Source organism: Triticum urartu, chromosome 7 (genome assembly GCF_003073215.2).
Source record: "Triticum urartu cultivar G1812 chromosome 7, Tu2.1, whole genome shotgun sequence".
Taxonomy (NCBI): domain Eukaryota; kingdom Viridiplantae; phylum Streptophyta; class Magnoliopsida; order Poales; family Poaceae; genus Triticum; species Triticum urartu.
Genome location: NC_053028.1, coordinates 533,727,123 through 533,745,128, shown reverse-complemented (window position 1 = coordinate 533,745,128; position 18,006 = coordinate 533,727,123). Strand labels below are relative to the sequence as shown.

The following is an 18,006-nucleotide window of genomic DNA, read 5'->3' as shown; positions in this document are numbered from 1 at the left end:
TCTCTCGGAGGGAGGCATCCTAATCCGGACCTGGGGATCTGACTCCGTCGTGTTCCTCATAGCGGTCTCGTGGTGGCACGGGTGAGTTGCCGAGCGAAAGCTCCGTGCCTTGGTGTCGCGCTCTTCTTGAAGACGTCGCTGTGGTTCTTCTCTCTATGTCAAGGCTCCGGGTGAAGATCTTTGTCCGTGTGAACTCGGCAGCGGCGACCCTCTGCGCCGTTCTCCATCTTGGGGCATTGCCACGGAGCTTAGGTGTGCTATGTCGTAGCGAGGGGTGTGTTTAGTCCTTTTCGTGCTCTTTCCGCTGGTAGTATAGTCGCGTGCGTTCTGTTCTGCCGGTTATCTCAGGATTGACTTTGTAAGAGCGCCACCTCACCATCTTGTATCGTTCGGCCGTGTACTTTTTCGGATGTTGTTTTATATATAAAGCGGGACGAAAGCCTGTTTCAAGAGGGATTGATTATGATGGTGGCAAGACAACAAGGTTGGATTAGAGACTGCAGCCAGCAATTATGATGAGCGACATATAACTTTGGTGTTCTGTGGCAAAGCACGGGCACTCAACTAGTCATTGTAAATGCCTTTTACTCTCTCCGTCTTATAATGTAAGATGTTTTTGCAAGGCAACTAGTCATTGTAAATGCCTTTTACTCCCTCCGTCTTATAATGTAAGATGTTTTTGCAAGCCATGTTATAGTCTGCAAAAACGTCTTACATCATGGGACCGAGTAGTAGTATTCACAACGCAAGCTCATTGATGAATTGTGTCTTATATTCAGCTATCCTTGTTTCCCTAACATTCCGTAAGCAAGCAAATGATTGTGACCTTCATATCTCTCTTACTACCATACAGAAACAAAATCAACTCTTGTAGAACGATACAGAACATCCTGAGATGTCATCGGCGTCGGCATATGCTTCGGAGGGAGACCTGCTGCTATCCACAGTCTGGACAGTCTGGAGAGGGCAGACCTGTGCAGCCGTTTGGGTTCTCTGCGACGATGTTCAAAGTAGTAGTATATCAGGCCATCTGAAAAGAGAGTATACTAGGACGTATTCTCAACACGACATGCAGGCGTGGGAAGTTAAAAGAACAACGAATGCACGGCATACTTACGACTGCCGCAGTTCAATCCTATACGGCCATGTACACCGACGATCAGCAGCAGCAGCGCGAGGAGGGCGAGAAGCCGAGCAAGCAGGCGGCGACAGTCGGGCAGCATCTTCCCGGATTGGCGACGCGCTCCTCCGTGAGTTGCCATGCCGCAATGCTTTGAGCACCTATATATAACGCTCCAAAAGGTATGCCTTTCTTTCTTGGGGGAGAAAGATCATGATGAACTCTGCTGACTGGGGCGGCCAGAAGATAGGGAGAATTAAAATCTTCGTTGACTGTAACCTGTGGATCATGAGAGTGACTTAGGGTGCAACCACCCCGGACTTCGTCGCCTCTTATCGCATATGGCACGGAAAAGTCTGCATGGATCTTCGCCAAGTTAAGAGCCCGAGATCTTGCTTCTGTCGACTGTTGTTCAGTCCACATCATTCATTAGAAATGTCTCTTTCGCTCTTGTGATCTATTCGTTCCAAGTCTCAGAGGCATGCCAGTTGACATGCTGACATACGTGTGGAAGTGGATTCCCTGTCCTGGATGTGCAATTTGGTTCAATAGTTGTACAAATCGGCGCCTTAGGGCATCTCCAACGCCGATCCTCAAACCTCCCGCATCAGTCCGGACACCACCCCCACCTAACCCAACCCAATGGCTGGTTGTTCTATGCACAGAGTTTAGCTCCACATTGCTAGTGGAGATTGAGAAACACCAATGTGATGTTCTACTCCTATTGTAGCATGAGGAAGAGAGAGCAACAATGCGCGTGCTCACCGAGTTTGAACTGGTAATATGCAGCTTGTTGGAAGATTATTTTTAGGCGAGTTTGGACTCCTATAGTATAGCATTTAGGGAGTTTAAGTGACTGAGTTGAAATGGTCTTATTTGGATTCCTTAATTCATGCATCATTATGTAGTTTGGACTCCAACTTCCAACCCCCACCAGCAAGTGGTGCCTTGAGTACGTCTTCACACAGTACAGTACAGTAGAATATAAATATGAATGTCCGTTTGACCATCATGTAATTTGACCATCTCAAAGTTGAATTGGAAGAATAATCTAAACTGATGCTTGATTGGCTGAAGGCCTGGTTGATTATTCAACACAAGGCCGCCTTCATTAGGTGCTGCAGCGCTGCAGAATGATCCTCAGACCGACTTGCAAGCCCTTCAGTGCCTCAAACTCCATCCCGGTGTGTCGCGAGAGGACGACCACAGCGCATTGCAGCTCTCAAGTGAGTTCTCCATTGCCTTCTTGTTCCACGAGCTTGACCGGTCATCAGTCCGTTCCTCAACTAAACTGTCGAAGCGTGTGTGATAGAAATTACATGTCTACTCAGGCTCTGGGCACTCTCAGTTCCTCACTTCCCCTGGTCCTTGTCCTCTGCTCCCTTGTTTATGCATCTTCATTAGATTCTATAGCACCCCAAAATGATTCTAACACCGACCTCCATGCTCTCCGCTGCCTTAAACTCCATCTCACGACCTCTGCTAGACTCCTGGCCTCATGGAAAAATGACTCACTGCAATTCTGCAGTTGGTCCGGTGTTACTTGCAGCAAGAGACATGCATCTCGTGTCACTGCACTGGACCTCGAGTCACTTGACCTCGATGGACAGATACCACCATGTATCGGCAATCTCACTTTCCTCACAAAAATCCACATCCCCAACAATCAACTTACTGGCCAAATACCACCTGAACTTGGGCAACTAAATAGGCTGTGGTACCTTAACCTCAGCACAAACAATCTTACTGGCAGGATCCCAAGCACTCTGTCTTCATGCGTTCACCTTCAAGCTATTGATCTTGGAAGCAACTCCCTTGATGGTGTGATCCCCCCAAGCCTGAGCCAATGCTCAGATATGCAGCAGCTCAGTTTGGGTCACAACAAGCTCAGTGGAGGTATCCCAGAAGGGTTGGGGATGCTCCGAAACCTTGCAGTTTTACGTCTTGCTACAAATAGTCTGACGGGCAGCATTCCACGTTCACTTGGAAGCAGCTCTTCTCTTCACTCTGTTGTTCTCACGAACAATAGCCTCACAGGACCTATCCCGCCTCTCCTAGCTAATAGTTCCTCACTTCAACTTTTGGCCTTATCAAACAATCACCTGAGTGGAGAGATTCCTCCTGCACTGTTTAACAGTACGTCACTTCAAAAGTTATTACTGGGAACAAACAGCTTTGCTGGGTCCATACCAGCCTTGTTGAACATTGACTCACCCTTGCAGTATCTTATCTTGCAATCAAATAATCTTTCTGGCACCATACCTTCCTTTATAGGGAACTTTTCCTCCCTTCGCTGGCTCTTGCTTGGAGATAATAATTTCGAAGGTAACATCCCCATGAGTATAGATGAAATTCAAAACCTGGAAATACTAGACATCACTTATAACTTTTTGACAGGGAGTGTCCCAGCCTCTCTTTACAACATGTCAGCACTCTCATACCTTGGCATGGCTACAAACAATCTTGTAGGGGAGCTTCCACACAACATTGGATATACCCTTCCAAGCATCCAAACTTTGATTATGCAAGGAAACTGGTTCCAAGGCCAAATCCCCACTTCAGTAGCAAACACAACCAATCTCCAGGTGATCAACCTCCGCAATAATGCATTCTATGGCAGCATTCCATCTTTTGGGACTTTACCCAGCCTAGTCGATCTGAATCTAGGCAAGAATCAACTTGAAGCAGGAGACTGGTCTTTCCTATCCTCGTTGACAAATTGCACACAACTGGTGAACTTACGCTTGGATGCAAACATCCTTCAAGGAGTCTTGCCGAGTGCCGTTGCAGGCCTTTCAAAGAGCATAGAGGTACTGTTACTAAGATCAAACAAAATTTCTGGCACCATACCACATGAGATAGAGCACCTCACAGGCCTCAAGCTTCTTTACATGGAACGGAATTTGCTTGCCGGGAATCTTCCTGAATCAATTGGAAATCTTCCCAACTTGTTTGTCTTAAGCTTGTCCCAGAACAAATTTTCTGGACAGATCCCACTTTCAGTTGGTAATTTGAGTCAATTGAGTGAGCTTTACTTACAAGAAAACAGTTTGAGTGGCCCAATCCCAGGAGCTTTAGGAGACTGCAAAAAACTGCACATATTGAACCTCTCTTGTAACAGCTTCAACGGAAGCATACCAAAGGAGCTCTTTACTCTTTCCGACCTTTCTGAAGGTTTGGACTTGTCTCACAACCAACTCTCTGGAGAAATACCAATGGAGATTGGCGAGTTGATCAATCTCGGTCCACTGAATATCTCCTATAACCAACTGTCTGGTCAGATACCATCTACTCTGGGTCAGTGCGTCCAATTGGAGTCACTCCACATGGAGGGCAACCGTCTTCATGGAAGAATCCCTCAATCTTTTGTGAATTTGAGAGGCATCACTGTGATGGACCTATCTCAGAACAACTTAACAGGTGAAATCCCTGAATTCTTGAAGCTCTTCAAGTCTATGAAGCTTCTCAATTTGTCCTTCAACAACCTCGAAGGATCAGTACCTGCAGATGGAATATTTCAGAATGGAAGCAATGTGTTCATTCAAGGAAACAAGAAGCTATGTGCGAGCACCCCATTGCTACAGTTGCCACTTTGCAATGCAGAAACATCCAAACAAAGGCACACCTCCAACATCTTAAAGATAGTAGGATTTACTGCTCTTTTTTTGGTCCTGGTATCATGCTTCGGAGTAATTATTTGGAAAAAGAGAAAGAAAGTCACACAAGCAGCTCATCCATCCTTTGAAAAGTTACAGAAGTTTACATATGCTGATTTATTGAAAGCAGCAAATGGTTTCTCTTTAGACAACTTGGTTGGTTCAGGAAAATATGGGTCCGTGTACAAAGGTAGAATTGAGTCCGAAGTACATGAAGTTGCTATCAAAGTTTTCAAACTTGATCAACTTGGAGCAACAAAGAGCTTCCTCGATGAGTGTGAGGCCCTGAGAAACACGCGTCATCGTAATCTTGTACGGGTGATCACTGTATGCTCAACAAGTGATCCAACAGGAAATGAGTTCAAAGCTCTTGTTCTTGAATATAAGGTAAATGGCGACCTCGAAAGTTGGCTCTATCCAACATTCCACGAGCATCACCTGAGAAGGCCATTGAGTTTATATTCAAGACTAGCAATAGCAGTGGACATAGCTGCTGCTTTGGATTACCTTCATAACAACTGCATGCCTCCTATGGTCCATTGTGATCTGAAGCCCAGCAATGTCCTTCTAAATGACGTCATGGGCGCATGTGTTGGTGACTTCGGATTGGCTAAGTTCCTACGCAATTATTCTTATTCGAGCATCGGTGGTTCTACAAGCTTAGTGGGACCAAGAGGATCAGTTGGATACATTGCACCAGGTAACAATTTTCTCAACTGAGCATGGTACATTTTTCGAGAATAACTTGTAGGCTCTTGTGGATATGAAAATTTTACTTTCTTTTCCACAGAAAACCTTTGATTCATGTGGTCAAATTATGTTGTATTAATTAACGGTTTCAATAACTACACATATTGCAGAATATGGCTTTGGGAGCAAAATCTCCACTGAGGGTGATGTCTACAGTTTTGGAGTCATCGTCTTAGAAATGCTCACAGGAAAGCGCCCAACTGATGAGATCTTTAAAGATGGCCTGAGCCTTTACAAATTTGTCAAAAAATCATTTCCAGAAAAGATTGGCGAGATTCTTGATCCTAGAATCGCTCCATATTATGGGGACCAAGATGAAGAAGCAGGAGGTACTTTAGGCCAGGAAAATCATCATCAAATGGCTGGAATAATGAGCTGCATCATCGAGCTCGTTAAGATTGGCCTCCTGTGCGCCGCGGAGATACCTAAAGATCGCCCCGCAATGCAGGATGTTTACATTGAGGTCATCGCAATCAAAGAAGCATTTTCAGCACTCCAGGGCTGAGCAGAAGTAGAGCTGTTTCATTGCTCACATGTTGCTGGTTCATGACGGCTTACGTCTTGTTTGCTCTACATAAGGATTTTTTTTCTTGGTTGCAGCCGTGTTATGTTGTGAATTGTCTTCCACTTCACTGGTAAATCTATGTTTGTGGTGTATGTATAATGTGGTTCAACCCATAGTAAATAAAGCTCATGACAGGAACTTTTGTTTTGTCTTGGCTAATTTCTATCCCTACACAGCTACACCTAACAATGTGGAGTAATACTCCTATACTAAAATTGCATAGTGGTAATATCAAACCAAATTGTTAGACCTGAAAATTGGGGTGCGTGTGGATCGGTATCGCATTGTTCCTTACACAAATCAAAGAGCAGCTTACCTCGGCCAAGGAGGGGCGGGGGATGCGGTGGAAGGATTCCGGCTGCCCCTGAGTGCCTCGGCGCGGAGGGCGGACGCGCGCGTGGACGAGGGGCCAGAGGAATGAAGGAGCAATGGATCCCATCCAGATGATGAGCCACCTCCTCCGACGGGCCGCCTTTCCCCTCTCGTCCGAAAGCCGTTCCGAGTTGCTTCCCCTTGCCCCATCTCGTTGGTGGCTGGTGGGGCCGTGCGGTGCGCCGGCGGGGGTTGTGGCTTCGACGCGCCGGGAGTTATTTACCCAAAATCACAATATTATGGGCTAGGAAAACAGATCGGTACCACATTTGAGGCATGGCACAAAAAACCACCAACAATAAGACTAATTTGTAACGCGGAGCACTGATAGTCTGATAAACTTGTAAAAATAGCGAAACTGACAAGTTGGGCCCACATGTCGGGCTGACGTGGCGACGACTAAACGCTTTGACCAACTGATGTGGCAAATGAGATGCGGATCCCACATGTCAATGACTAGACGGTCATCTTCTTCTTCCCAAATCTCTCTCTTTGAGGCATTCCATCAAACAGCTCTAGGCGCCATTCATTTTCCTCTCGTGTGCCAGAGAGAGCGAGTAGCTAGCACGTCCGCCTCTCCATGGAGCGCCGGCGGCCGCGTGCCCAGGCCGACGAGGAGCAGCGCCCAGCCTCGCCGCGCCGGCCGACGAGCAGCGCCCAGCCCCGCCGCGTGCCCAGGCCGACAAGGAGCATCCAGCCCGCCGCGCGCCCAGCCTCGCCGCGCCGGCCGACGAGCCGCGCCCAGCCCCGCCGCGCGCCCAAGCCGACGAGGAGCATCCAGCCCGCCGCGCGCCCAGCCTCGCCGCGTCGGCCGACGAGCAGCGCCCAGCCCCACCGCGCGCCCAGGCCGACGAGGAGCACCCAGCCCGCCGTGCGCCCAGGCCGACGAACAGGAGTCCGCTTCTCCATGGCAGCGGCACTCTGGCCTGCGGGGTGCCCACAAAATGTTTGTTGAAATGCCTATAAAAAAGGGGAAGAAGTAGAAAAAAACAAATCTTGAGTCATTGACAGGTGGGACCTATTGTCCAAGTCAGCATATTGTCCACATACGCACGCCATGTCAGCCCGACATGCGGGTCCAATTTGTCAGTTTCGCTGTTTTCGCGACCAAATTCCGCCGTCAGTGCTCCGCGTTACAGATTAGTCCCATTGTTGGTGGTTTTTTGTGCCCTGCCTCAAATATGGTACTGATCTGTTACCCTAGCCCATAATGTGGTGGTTTTGGGTAAATAACTCACGTGCCGGCGGTGGTGCGGAGGTTGGGGGCTTTTTCTTTTCAGAAACGGTTGGGGGCTCTCGGATGCCGGGGCGGCGCAGGCCGCGTGGTTGGCTTTCCAGCAGACCTGGCCAAATACCGCGGGCCAGCTCGGTAGCGTTTGTGGCCTGGCCCATCATCCTATGTTGATAGGTTTTGACGAATTATTTTTCATGAAAAAATCGGACCAAAAAACAGAACCAAGAGCACACGCTTTTTTTCCTTTACGAAAGAGGCACGACCGTGCCTCTCGCGAAAGCAAACCTGTGCCTATCGCGGTTTCCGAGAGGCACGGCGGAAGCAAATCCGTGCCTCTCGCGAAAGGAACGTTTTTTTTCGTTTCCAAGAGGCACGGGGCTGTGCCTCTCGCGAAAGCAAATATGTGCCTCTTATGGAAGAAAAAGAGAAAACATTTTTTCACACAATTTTTTTAATATATTTTTTGTCCAAAAGCTAAAAAAGACCGGTGAAAACCGAAAAGTAAAAAAATCCAAAAAGTCAAAAATGCATGCGAAAAAATATAAAAAAAATCGCAGGGAACGTCTAGAGCACGGCACATGTCAGCCTATTTCAAGTGACCCTTGGAAGGGTACCGAAGGAGTGCTCTTTGATTAGTTGCTCTCACCTCGAGGCCACTATATCTTGTTTATAGCGAGTTGTATGGTATGCTCGTCTGAAGATTTCTCCTCCGCACTACAGTATTTAGGCCGGGCCATTTTCATGCGTTCATTCGCTCGCTCGATGGTGGCTGCGTTTGTTCTGGTTTTCTTTGTTTTTTTTCTTTTTTCTTTGGTTTTCTTAGTTTCTTTATTGGTCTTTATTCATTTTTTTATTTTTATTTTTCTCCATTTTCTTTGTTTCTTTCTCGGTCCTCATTGGGTTTTTCTTGTCTTGTCTTTCCTTTTTCTTCATTTTCTTTAATTTTTTATTATCAATTTTCTTTATTCTTTGTTTATTTTTCTTTATTCTTTGTTTTTCTTCGGTTTTCTCGTCTTCTTTTTCCTTTTTCCTTCTGTTTTCTTTGTTTCTTCCCTGGTTTTCTTCTTTCTTCGTTGTACTTTAGTATTCTTTTATTTTTCTTTATGTTTCTTTGTTCTGTTTTCCTCATTTTTCATTTTTAACACATGTCTACTTTTTCAGTATAATTTTAGTGTACACGTGAACATTTTTAGTGTACCCGTGAACATTTTTTATGTATTACATTTCTCAAATACATGACGTACGATCTTTCTTAAAGTATGTTTTGAACACTTTTGAATACATGGTTAGCATTTCTACAAATACATTCTGAACATTTTTTAGTGGCAATAAACATTTTTGTAAACTACGATAACATTTTTGTACATTGCATAAACATGTTTAGAACTTTCACGGACTTTCTTTCATAAACACGTGAATGTTCCTGTTAAAATGTCTCGTGGTTTTTTCAGTGGCAATAAAAGATTTCCTAAATTACACAAACATTTTCTTACATTGTATAAACATTGTTTTGTTTGAAATATTATCCACATTGCTTTTAATGGTACGAAGCATTTATTTATACTACGTGAACATTTTTGTATATTGTATACACATTTTCAAAATTTTCACATACTTTTTTTTTGAAACAGAGGCATATTTTATTCTCATGAACATTATTTTAAAGCTATCGACATTTGTTTAATTGTGCTAAGATTTTTTATACTGTGCTAACATTTTCCAAATTCATATTTTAGAAATAAGTAAATTTAAGGTTTCAAAATATATCCAATTAAAAAAATCAAATTTAGCGCAACGTCAGTGTAGCGAACCCACGTCCTACTGGGTCAGCCCACCACGGTAGGAGCTATGCGTGGGCGAGGCTACCTTTCACCTCTTATAGGCTAGGCATAGGCGCGCCCGAGGCACGTGGTGGGCAGGAGGAGAGCAGGGCACGCAGCCCATTCAGGCATGCACACTTTTTTGCCCGTTTAGGGTTACATTTAGCCCTTTTAGGCAGAATTTCCAAAAAGGCCCAGAATCCATAAAGGTCACATGGGCCCGGGACGACCCGTTTAGTTGATGCACCATGCACATCCCCGGAGGCAAGGCTCGTGTGTCGGCACGACACGACCCACTTATAAACGAGGCTTTGCGTGCCATGTCGTGCTAGGCTCGTTTACGGGCAGGTTAGGCTGTGTCGTGCCTAGGCTAGCCAGCCCGTTGGCCACCTCTGCTCTACGGGGAGCAGTGTGGCGGTGGTGGTGGCTTTTCTCCTTGACTGTGTGGAGGGCGAGGAGCGAGGTTGTGGGGATCCTGGTGGTGGTGTGGTGTCTCCCGAATCAGGTGTGGAGGTTAGATTAGGTGGGGACGATCATGGTGACTGTGGTACCTCGTTGTGGCGTGGGGGAGCCTGTAGGCAAAAGCTTCGCCGTCCGGCGGCGGCGGCGATGCATGCGGGTGTCATGCCCCTCTTGGGGGGAGGGGTGGTCGTTGCTATCCCTCTCCCTGCGTCAAGGCTCTGGGTGAAAACCCTTGGACGTATCTTGGCGGTGCATTGCATCGTCAACCTCTTGGGGTCATCATTGTGGAGCTTAGGTTGCCTCCGGTCACGTCTCTTCGTCGTCGACGGGCAAACTCAAATCCTATCTCGAAACTTCTTCCGCTCTGGCATGGTCCGCTCCCGTTGGCATCCTATCTTTTACACGCGACATCATTGGCACCGCTCTCGTCCTTGTTGTCGTTCGGAAGGATCGGCGCTCCACGGTCCGGAGCGAGAGGGAAGATGGCGGCGATGCTGGGTCAAAGGGGTAAGGAGGAGGCAGGAGAGCAAGTTGTCAACTCGGGGAGGAGGAGGCAAGGTGAACAGTGGAGAGATCCAGCTGGGGGAGGCGCGACCTCCACCCTCCGGAGTGGACGGAGGAGGAAAATGTGGTGAGGGTGCGAGACGAGAGAAATTTTGGTTGTAGTTACAGTGAAGTTGAAGGGCAAGCTTTGCCGAAGGGGTGGGAAGCCGATCTGGAGGGGCTTTTTGCTTCTCAGTGCATTTTTTAAGATGGTTCTATTAAGCTAAGCACACATATTATTTCTTTGTTTAGGTTTGTGCTTCTAGGGGCCTAAAAGTTCCACAAGCCAAAGCTCAAACCCAAACAAACATGGCTTATTTGTCATCCATTATTTAGGCAGAGCAATATGACAAGAGAATGCTAGGCTATATCCTTGTGGTAGGGACTTGTTGGTGTGTCTATTTCATTTTTCCTCTACCATTTTGCCTTGGTACACTCACGTCGCGTTCTTGTACGCACTCCTGTAGCGCCTCTTGTATCCCCTGCACTTTCTCTGGCACTATCAATGAAAAGATATGCAAGCCTTCTGCGTATTCGCAAAAAAGAAGAATCTGCTGTCCATCATTTACCAAGCAATTCGATTTGATATACAATTACAAAACCACCTTTGAGACAATAACAAGTGAAGGAGCTTCAATTTCGTTAAGAAATCATTCCATTCCACGAAGATTCTCTCTCTCTCTCTCTCTCTCTAATTGCTACTCTGGTATACCCTTTATTGTGGCACCTTTATGAACAGAGGGGACATTATTGTGTACCAAGAACATATCCCCCTTCAATGAGTTTTCAGATCTTCCTACATTTTAAACAGGTAAACGCCACATAAATGACTGTATGCCAAGCAAAGTTTACACCAACCGTAAGCTAACCAGGCTAGTAGAAGAGGATCGACGATTACTGTGAGGGTGCAACTCCATACTTGCTATGGGAATTCAGTAGCAGATGGTAGACTGGGTCCTGGTATGACACTTGTAGAAGTTGAACCACAATGTACCCACAAGTCGTGATGCTACAACAAAGAAAAAAGTGGATAAGAGTAAATAAGCTCCATACACAAATAAATACTCGATGCTGCATATTAACATTAACAAGTACTCCCTCCGTCCCAAAATTCTTGTCTTAGATTTGTCTTGATACGGATGTATCTAGTACTAAGAAGTGACTTGATGCATCCATATTTAGACAAATTTAAGACAAGAATTTTGGGACGGAGGGAGTATATATTACAGCTTTACATAACTAGAGCTGTACAACATAGTACTACCTTTGTTCACTAACGTAAGATGTTTTGGCAGCTCAAATTGAACTGCCAATTAGTGAACAGAGGTAGTAATTCAGAAAGCAGCTCACACATATCAACCAAAAATAATCCTGGAGGGGACTACTAGAGAGAACATTGAATAATATTCCCTATATATATAGTATTAGAACGTGTGCATCTTGCACCTAGCATGAAAAACATAAAAGCTAGAACTCATACTAAATTACGACAAACATCTGATGGTAATAATTCATCAGCATGGACAAAAGATCCATTGTTAGTTAGTACTCCCAGTGATTATTGTATTTGATATGTATAGCCGTACTACTAATTACACCTTATGTTGATACAAGTAATGCGGTTATACTGATGTTGTATGAACCACAAGGAGATTCCAAACGTACTGTAGTGATACGCTAAGACACTGTATGTTGAAAGCCCCCAAAAAGAATTATGTACCTTCCAAAGCATATCAACAAGCATATCCAAATGACTGCTGAGATCCAAGTCGACTCCCTGTGAACAACCCATACCTGTTGACATGTCATCAAAGATTAACCACTTGACCTTGTGTTGCACATCAGGGAGTAGAATACAAGAGTATACACTCCCAACCAAGAAATAATTTTGTCAGCTAGAACTACAGAAGTTACTGAACAAAACAAATATAACCACCATCAAGGTAATTACAAAATACTGACATTGCGAATTTTCAAAGAGGAGATAAGAAAGTTGGACGTAAACTGCAATCAGTGTATGCAGAAAATATTATAGATTAAATTTAGTGGAATATGATTTGACAACAAAATACAACTACTCTTTTTTTTACCATTGACATGAACTAAATACCATCGCATGATCAGGATTTAGAACCAAGTTTAATGGGCAACCCAAATAACAACAGAACCAATACTAGTAGTTTTAATAGGGAAAACATTATTTCATCCGCTGCACAAGCTGAAATATGAATGACAGTGCATTTATGAAGACATGAAGCTATGTATGCTTTGGCGAAACTGCCACAAACAGCAATTTGGAGAAAGAAAAGACTAAAAAAAGTACACTTTCTTTGATACACCTTAACACCAAACAGTGACTATCTATTCAAGTCAACAGACTATATGAGCGCATCCATGTTGAAACAACACATGGTTATTTCTACCATTTGGTGTTTGGGATGAAGCTGCCACACCACCCAAACGGGCAAGTGATGGATCATCATCTTTACAGAGTAGCACTGTGTGGGACTAAGTATCTTAGCCCTGTCCATACCACTTTAGCAGTGTCAGCTAGCAGTAGGCGCTATATTACCATTGCCGCTTATATGTTCACCCTGCTGATAAGGTTCAAACAGGAATTTAGTATGTTCCATTCTTATTTTCATTTTTGACAGAATACGGGTGCCATTTTGACAGGTATGTCACAGAATGTGTAGTTTGGAAACTTCCCTTAGAAATGTACTTTTGTGAGTCAGGTTAAGGTATGTATAACTCCATGAAATAAACTCTAATTGCTTTGAACAACCACTAAGATTTGAAGATTTCTCACCGATATTGCAAAGACATTTATATAGAAGTCAATTAAGGTTGCAGCCATCCACCTGTGCACAAGAAAATTGTGAAGTTCAGTTTTCCAATTGTTAACATCAGTAAAATTAGGTAATCCAACCAAAAGTACCCAAAAAATCAGAGTTTGCATAGTGAATGAGAAAATATATCTAGTTAGGAGTACCTAAATTTTTAAATCAATGGAAAATTCACAAATGTAAGTACCATTACAATATTTACTTGGGTCATGCCTCTAATGATTCTCTTTCTTTTGTGGATGGACTCCTAGTCTGTCCACAACTATGGTGAGTGCCAGGTAGTACTGTGTTACAACTTAGTGAGTAACACAGCTAGGTACTCATGGACGTGAGCATTAAAATTAACTCCTAACTGCAACTTCAGCATAGATGTGCTTCTAGCACGATTCCTATATCTCATGCTTACTTTATGTTTTGAAACTATCTAGGGCTTTTGTCTATTCTAAGGTTCTGTAGTCTAGTATCTGATTGCTACCTTCAGTCTTTTATCTGCTACATCTAACTGGACACACAATACATCAAAACACAGTTCTAAGAAACTGACGGATGCGAATTATGAATATATTCACTTACGGTGTCAACAAATCCTTCCTGAAAGGCAGTCCATCTGTAATGACAGTATACGTGACAAGTGCAGCCATGAGTATGCCCAAAATGCTGAAAATAGTTCTCCCGATGACGACAAAAGAACACTTCCTTTCGGGTAGATTATCTTGCCTGAAAAAAGAGATGCCTAATCCGTTTAAGTTTGAGATAAGCGTCAGCACGAAATAGAAGAGCTAAAATTTGTTTCTTTTCATTTCAACTTGACGTGCCATAGTGCAGTCATCTTCATTCCTCCTTATTCATGCAGTGAAAAGTACTGACCAACTGTGGCACACTAGAATTTTGCAGGCATTGCACCAACAAGGTGACTCCAGATGCTCATTTTGTTCAGATAACACAAAACTAGTCATTTAATGTGGAAATGATGTCTTCTTGAAATAATTTATTAATATTCCTTTATTTGCATGGACAAGGAACTAGAAGTTCAGAATAAGTACAAGAGCTCAGAAACTATTATCACAGTGTACAATAATGGCATAAGAATTGTCTAATGCAAGCAAAATAAACAGAATAAGTATCAATAATCCATGATGCAAAGGAATACCGTCAAAGCTAAAATTGAATTTTTGATATAATGTTAACGACTGTTGATTAATGCAGTTCTTTTCATAGTTGCAGTTATTAAATCCTCTATTATGATATCAAAAAAATAGTTGATCCAAATGAATCCGTATCATGCATATAATGGAAAAGAATTCGATTATATACCTGAGCAACAAAAGATCAAGCGGATTTTGGGAAAGCCCTGAAGATGTTATCTCAAATAACTTGCTAACAATATAAGCACATGTAGTGGCACTGAAAAAGTAAAAGAAAAAATAACGTCACATTAAGTGGAATAGAACACCTCCAGTCAAACAGAACTGTGAAACAAGCCATGATAAATCCAGAGGATAATAGATTATTTGCAGAAAAGAATACCTGCCGAAACAAACCAACAGTACTACCCAGAAGATAGAACTAATCCAATTTCCTTCCTTGTAGACGACCCAAGTCTGAAAGATCATAAATGAAAGAAACAGTTCAATCTCTAGCAGAAGTTGGAAACAGAGTGTTTATGTCCACATTCTGTAGACCGATAGCAAAACTAAGCCAACATTCAGTGCTCAATCCCTGCAGAACCAAGCATCCTTTCAGACAACGCTAGGAAAGCGTCTCGATGCATTGATTGGATATGTTAGCAACGCCTCAAGTTTACATATATAAAATGTGGACTCCGTAAATTCGCTGTTTCGCGTAAAAAAAATCTCTGTGAATCAAGCAGAATAGCTAGTTTGAATGAAACAGAAAAAATACTGGCTTTGACAATTTACTACTTCGTGCACAAGCAGGAATTGATGCAAAAATGTCATGCAAACATGGTTATAGAAGAGTATCTCCTCGCTTTTTTTAACAATATGCCTCCTAGCTTGGTTAGGGAGTTGGCAAGTTAGTTAGCTGGACTGCACATCTCATCTTGAAGCTGCAATTATTGTTAGCTTTATTAATTGGATATGTTATGCATTAATTACTTCAATTGTTTAGGTACTCTCATATAAAGGCTGTTATGTATATCAGCAAAAAGAAACATTAAATTCATTGACATTCCAATCTCTAGTTTCTCTTCTCTCCAAAGCTAGCCGCACAAAAATTGTCTTCTTGGTGATATATATGCCATAAGGATCTAAGGATCAATACAAATCTGTGCAATCTCCAAACAATGTGTCAACGATAACATTAGTTAAGATAGAGTGATGCAGGGCGGGAGGGGGGGGGGGGGGGGGGGGGGGGGGGGGGGGTAGTCTGTACTGCTATTTATTTTCATCCCTGAGTACAACCCATGTATAATCATCGATGTTTGAGCCAAAGAAAAGGCAATGCAGTTACAGATATAGCACCACATTTGAGAATTTACAGAATATATTTTCAGGCAGATGCGAAGGAAAACACAGTGAATCAGTAGAAGGAAATTATTGAAAATTGCAAGTTTGACACGAGGAATCCTATCAATGACATGATATATTTTTCCCGATAGTTCTATTTATTGAATAAAAAGGGTAGCTATATAGTAGTCTACCCTTGGAAAATGTGTGTCACCTGTTATAATATCAAATATTCTAAACATCACATGCATTCTGTAAATAGCATTTGGACAAACTAATTGCTTAGCAACGAGGAAATAGAAATACACAGAGATAGAGGATTTACCGAAATCGCTGCTATATTTACATAAAAATCAACCAGTGTTGTCATCATCCACCTGCACACAGGAAGAATTACTATTTTTCAAGTGAAAGTCATTTGGAAACATATAAGATTGGACAACAACTGTTATCTGCGTACTCTGATGCAATGCATAATTCACTGGTTAAAAAAGTATCAGTTCTCTCAAGAACACACTGCCTACAAAACTATTCAACATTTGCACCTAAAGAGTAGCATTTCTCAGGAGCTACCTAAGTCTGCAGCAATGCAAACCAAGCCTGAGGTTAAAAAAGCTATCGGTTCTCTGAAAAACACACTGCCTAAACATTATTCAACACTGTATTTTAAGAGTAGCATTTCTCAGAAGATTCAACACTGTATTTTAAGAGTAGCATTTCTCAGAAGCTACCTAAACCTGCAGCAATGTTGACCAAGTCGAGTCTCCGTGTCATACTCATACCACCTTACTAATTCAACACACATAACTAAATCCAGATATAAGCAGCATCTTAAAGCTAAATGCTTGCAAAGATACATAAGGTTTATGCCTTTCCTGTGTATAAGATTTACACAGACGGATGGTAACTGAATTTCACGAGCAAATGAAAGTTCATAACTGAACATATAACTATGCGAGTGCTACAAATGGTGCTAATTAATCACAGCTAACCACCTAGTAAGGCAAGTTACGCTGTACTAGAATCAACGATGCTCAACAGGGAATTTCAACATACAGGTCGTACTCACACCAAAAAAAAAAAGTGTAGCGGCTTCCTACCGATCCACAAGGGAGCACACCGGAACGAGACGTTCTTCAAAATTCACCGCAGCAATCAGCATATAATTAATAATCCTTCCTCTTCAACGGCGAAAAGAAAGAACAGTTACTCACGGTGTCAGCAGCTCGGCGCGGAACGGCGAGCCGTCGGTGATGCAGGTGTACACCAGGGTGCCCACCATGAGGCAGCCGAGCGCGGCGAACACCGCCCTGTACACGACCAGGGCACCTGCCGCCGCCATGGCCGCGCGCTACGAGCTTTACTGCGAGGCGAAGGGGGCGCGGAGTTTGGTGGAAGGGCTGTGCCGAAGACGGACAAGTAGGAGGAGGAATTGCGTATCGTCCAGGTGGGTACTGTGGACGGGATGCTAACACGTCGGTGAGGCGGAAGCGGTGGCGGAGGCGGGGCCACGTCGACGTAGGGCGCGCACGCCGCCGCCGTTTGCGACTTGGTAGGGCGAGGAGCGGAGGAGGTCGCGTATGGAGACTAGTTCGTGAATAGGGGAAGGGGGAGCAGCGGAGGTTGCCACCGGATTCCGGCGCTGGTCGGCGAAGAAATCGAGAGGTTGCCATCAGGAATTTCCCATTCTCCTTTTTTATTTCTTCTCTTTAGCGGCTTTCTTTTCGTTTTTCATTTGTTTTTGCTATTTTTATTTTCTTCTAAAATTGTACACCGTTTTTAAATAAATTTCATAACTATCAAGAAATAAGTTTTAAAATGTTCACGTTTTATAAAAATTCTTCAAGTCTTTAAATAATATTCATAATTTTGTAAAAACATAATGTCTTATAAACTGTTACCAGATGGTTTAGTTTTTTTCTAAATGTTCACTTTTCAAAAAAAACAATTTTCATTTTCTGGAAGAAATGAAATAAAAGCAGACTAAAAATAATAATATAGAAAAGGCAAAAGAAAAGTCCAAGGAAACACTAACTACCGCATTGAGCGCTAAATTAGTCGGTCCACCCGATCGCCTTGTGCGAAATGTGGACATCTTGATGCAAAAAGCGTCACATATGAGCTTCTTGGTGGATCCTACTGCATGCATAACGCGTCAAATACAACACAA

The 18,006-nt window shown here is 43.5% G+C and overlaps 3 protein-coding genes and 1 long non-coding RNA gene across 8 annotated transcripts; 1 reads left to right on the top strand and 3 right to left on the bottom strand.

Annotated features, from left to right (window-relative positions):
• Positions 1-756: 756 nt before the first annotated feature.
• LOC125520520 lies at positions 757-1,271 on the bottom strand. Its single transcript, XR_007288697.1, has 2 exons — positions 1,118-1,271; positions 757-993 (listed from the first exon to the last, which is right to left on the bottom strand). It is a non-coding gene; the product is annotated as an uncharacterized LOC125520520 (long non-coding RNA).
• An 820-nt stretch (positions 1,272-2,091) lies between these two features.
• On the top strand, positions 2,092-6,238 carry LOC125520519 (probable LRR receptor-like serine/threonine-protein kinase At3g47570). Its single transcript, XM_048685474.1, has 2 exons — positions 2,092-5,476; positions 5,637-6,238. Exons 1-2 carry the CDS (start codon positions 2,254-2,256, stop codon positions 6,029-6,031), a joined length of 3,618 nt encoding a protein of 1,205 aa, XP_048541431.1. The 5' UTR covers positions 2,092-2,253; the 3' UTR covers positions 6,032-6,238.
• Positions 6,239-7,010: 772 nt separating this feature from the next.
• Positions 7,011-7,600, bottom strand: LOC125524894. Its single transcript, XM_048689928.1, has 2 exons — positions 7,482-7,600; positions 7,011-7,389 (listed from the first exon to the last, which is right to left on the bottom strand). The coding sequence occupies exons 1-2, from the start codon at positions 7,498-7,500 to the stop codon at positions 7,025-7,027; spliced, it is 384 nt and encodes a 127-aa protein (XP_048545885.1). The 5' UTR covers positions 7,501-7,600; the 3' UTR covers positions 7,011-7,024.
• A 3,455-nt stretch (positions 7,601-11,055) lies between these two features.
• Positions 11,056-17,476, bottom strand: LOC125520432. Of its 5 annotated transcripts, none has more exons than XM_048685346.1 (9): positions 17,051-17,476; positions 16,162-16,213; positions 14,896-14,969; positions 14,683-14,772; positions 13,942-14,085; positions 13,332-13,383; positions 12,243-12,316; positions 11,421-11,531; positions 11,056-11,314 (listed from the first exon to the last, which is right to left on the bottom strand). In XM_048685346.1, exons 1-9 carry the CDS (start codon positions 17,176-17,178, stop codon positions 11,221-11,223), a joined length of 819 nt encoding a protein of 272 aa, XP_048541303.1. In that variant the 5' UTR covers positions 17,179-17,476; the 3' UTR covers positions 11,056-11,220. The 5 variants fall into 5 exon arrangements, with proteins under 5 accessions (XP_048541303.1, XP_048541307.1, XP_048541304.1 ...); XM_048685350.1 differs by having other exon boundaries at positions 11,056-11,318; positions 11,442-11,531; positions 17,051-17,474; XM_048685347.1 differs by having other exon boundaries at positions 11,056-11,318; positions 17,051-17,473.
• Positions 17,477-18,006: the final 530 nt, after the last annotated feature.

Coding starts and splice junctions, on each gene's coding strand:
- LOC125520519 (XM_048685474.1), top strand. CDS start 2,254: ATGATCCTCAGACCGACTTGCAAGCCCTTCAGTGCCTCAAACTCCATC. Junction 5,477..5,636: donor AGTTGGATACATTGCACCAG/GTAACAATTTTC, acceptor CACATATTGCAG/AATATGGCTTTGGGAGCAAA.
- LOC125520432 (XM_048685346.1), bottom strand. CDS start 17,178: ATGGCGGCGGCAGGTGCCCTGGTCGTGTACAGGGCGGTGTTCGCCGCG. Junction 16,214..17,050: donor CGCGCCGAGCTGCTGACACC/GTGAGTAACTGT, acceptor TCCTGTGTGCAG/GTGGATGATGACAACACTGG. Junction 12,317..13,331: donor TAAATGTCTTTGCAATATCG/GTGAGAAATCTT, acceptor ACATGTCAACAG/GTATGGGTTGTTCACAGGGA.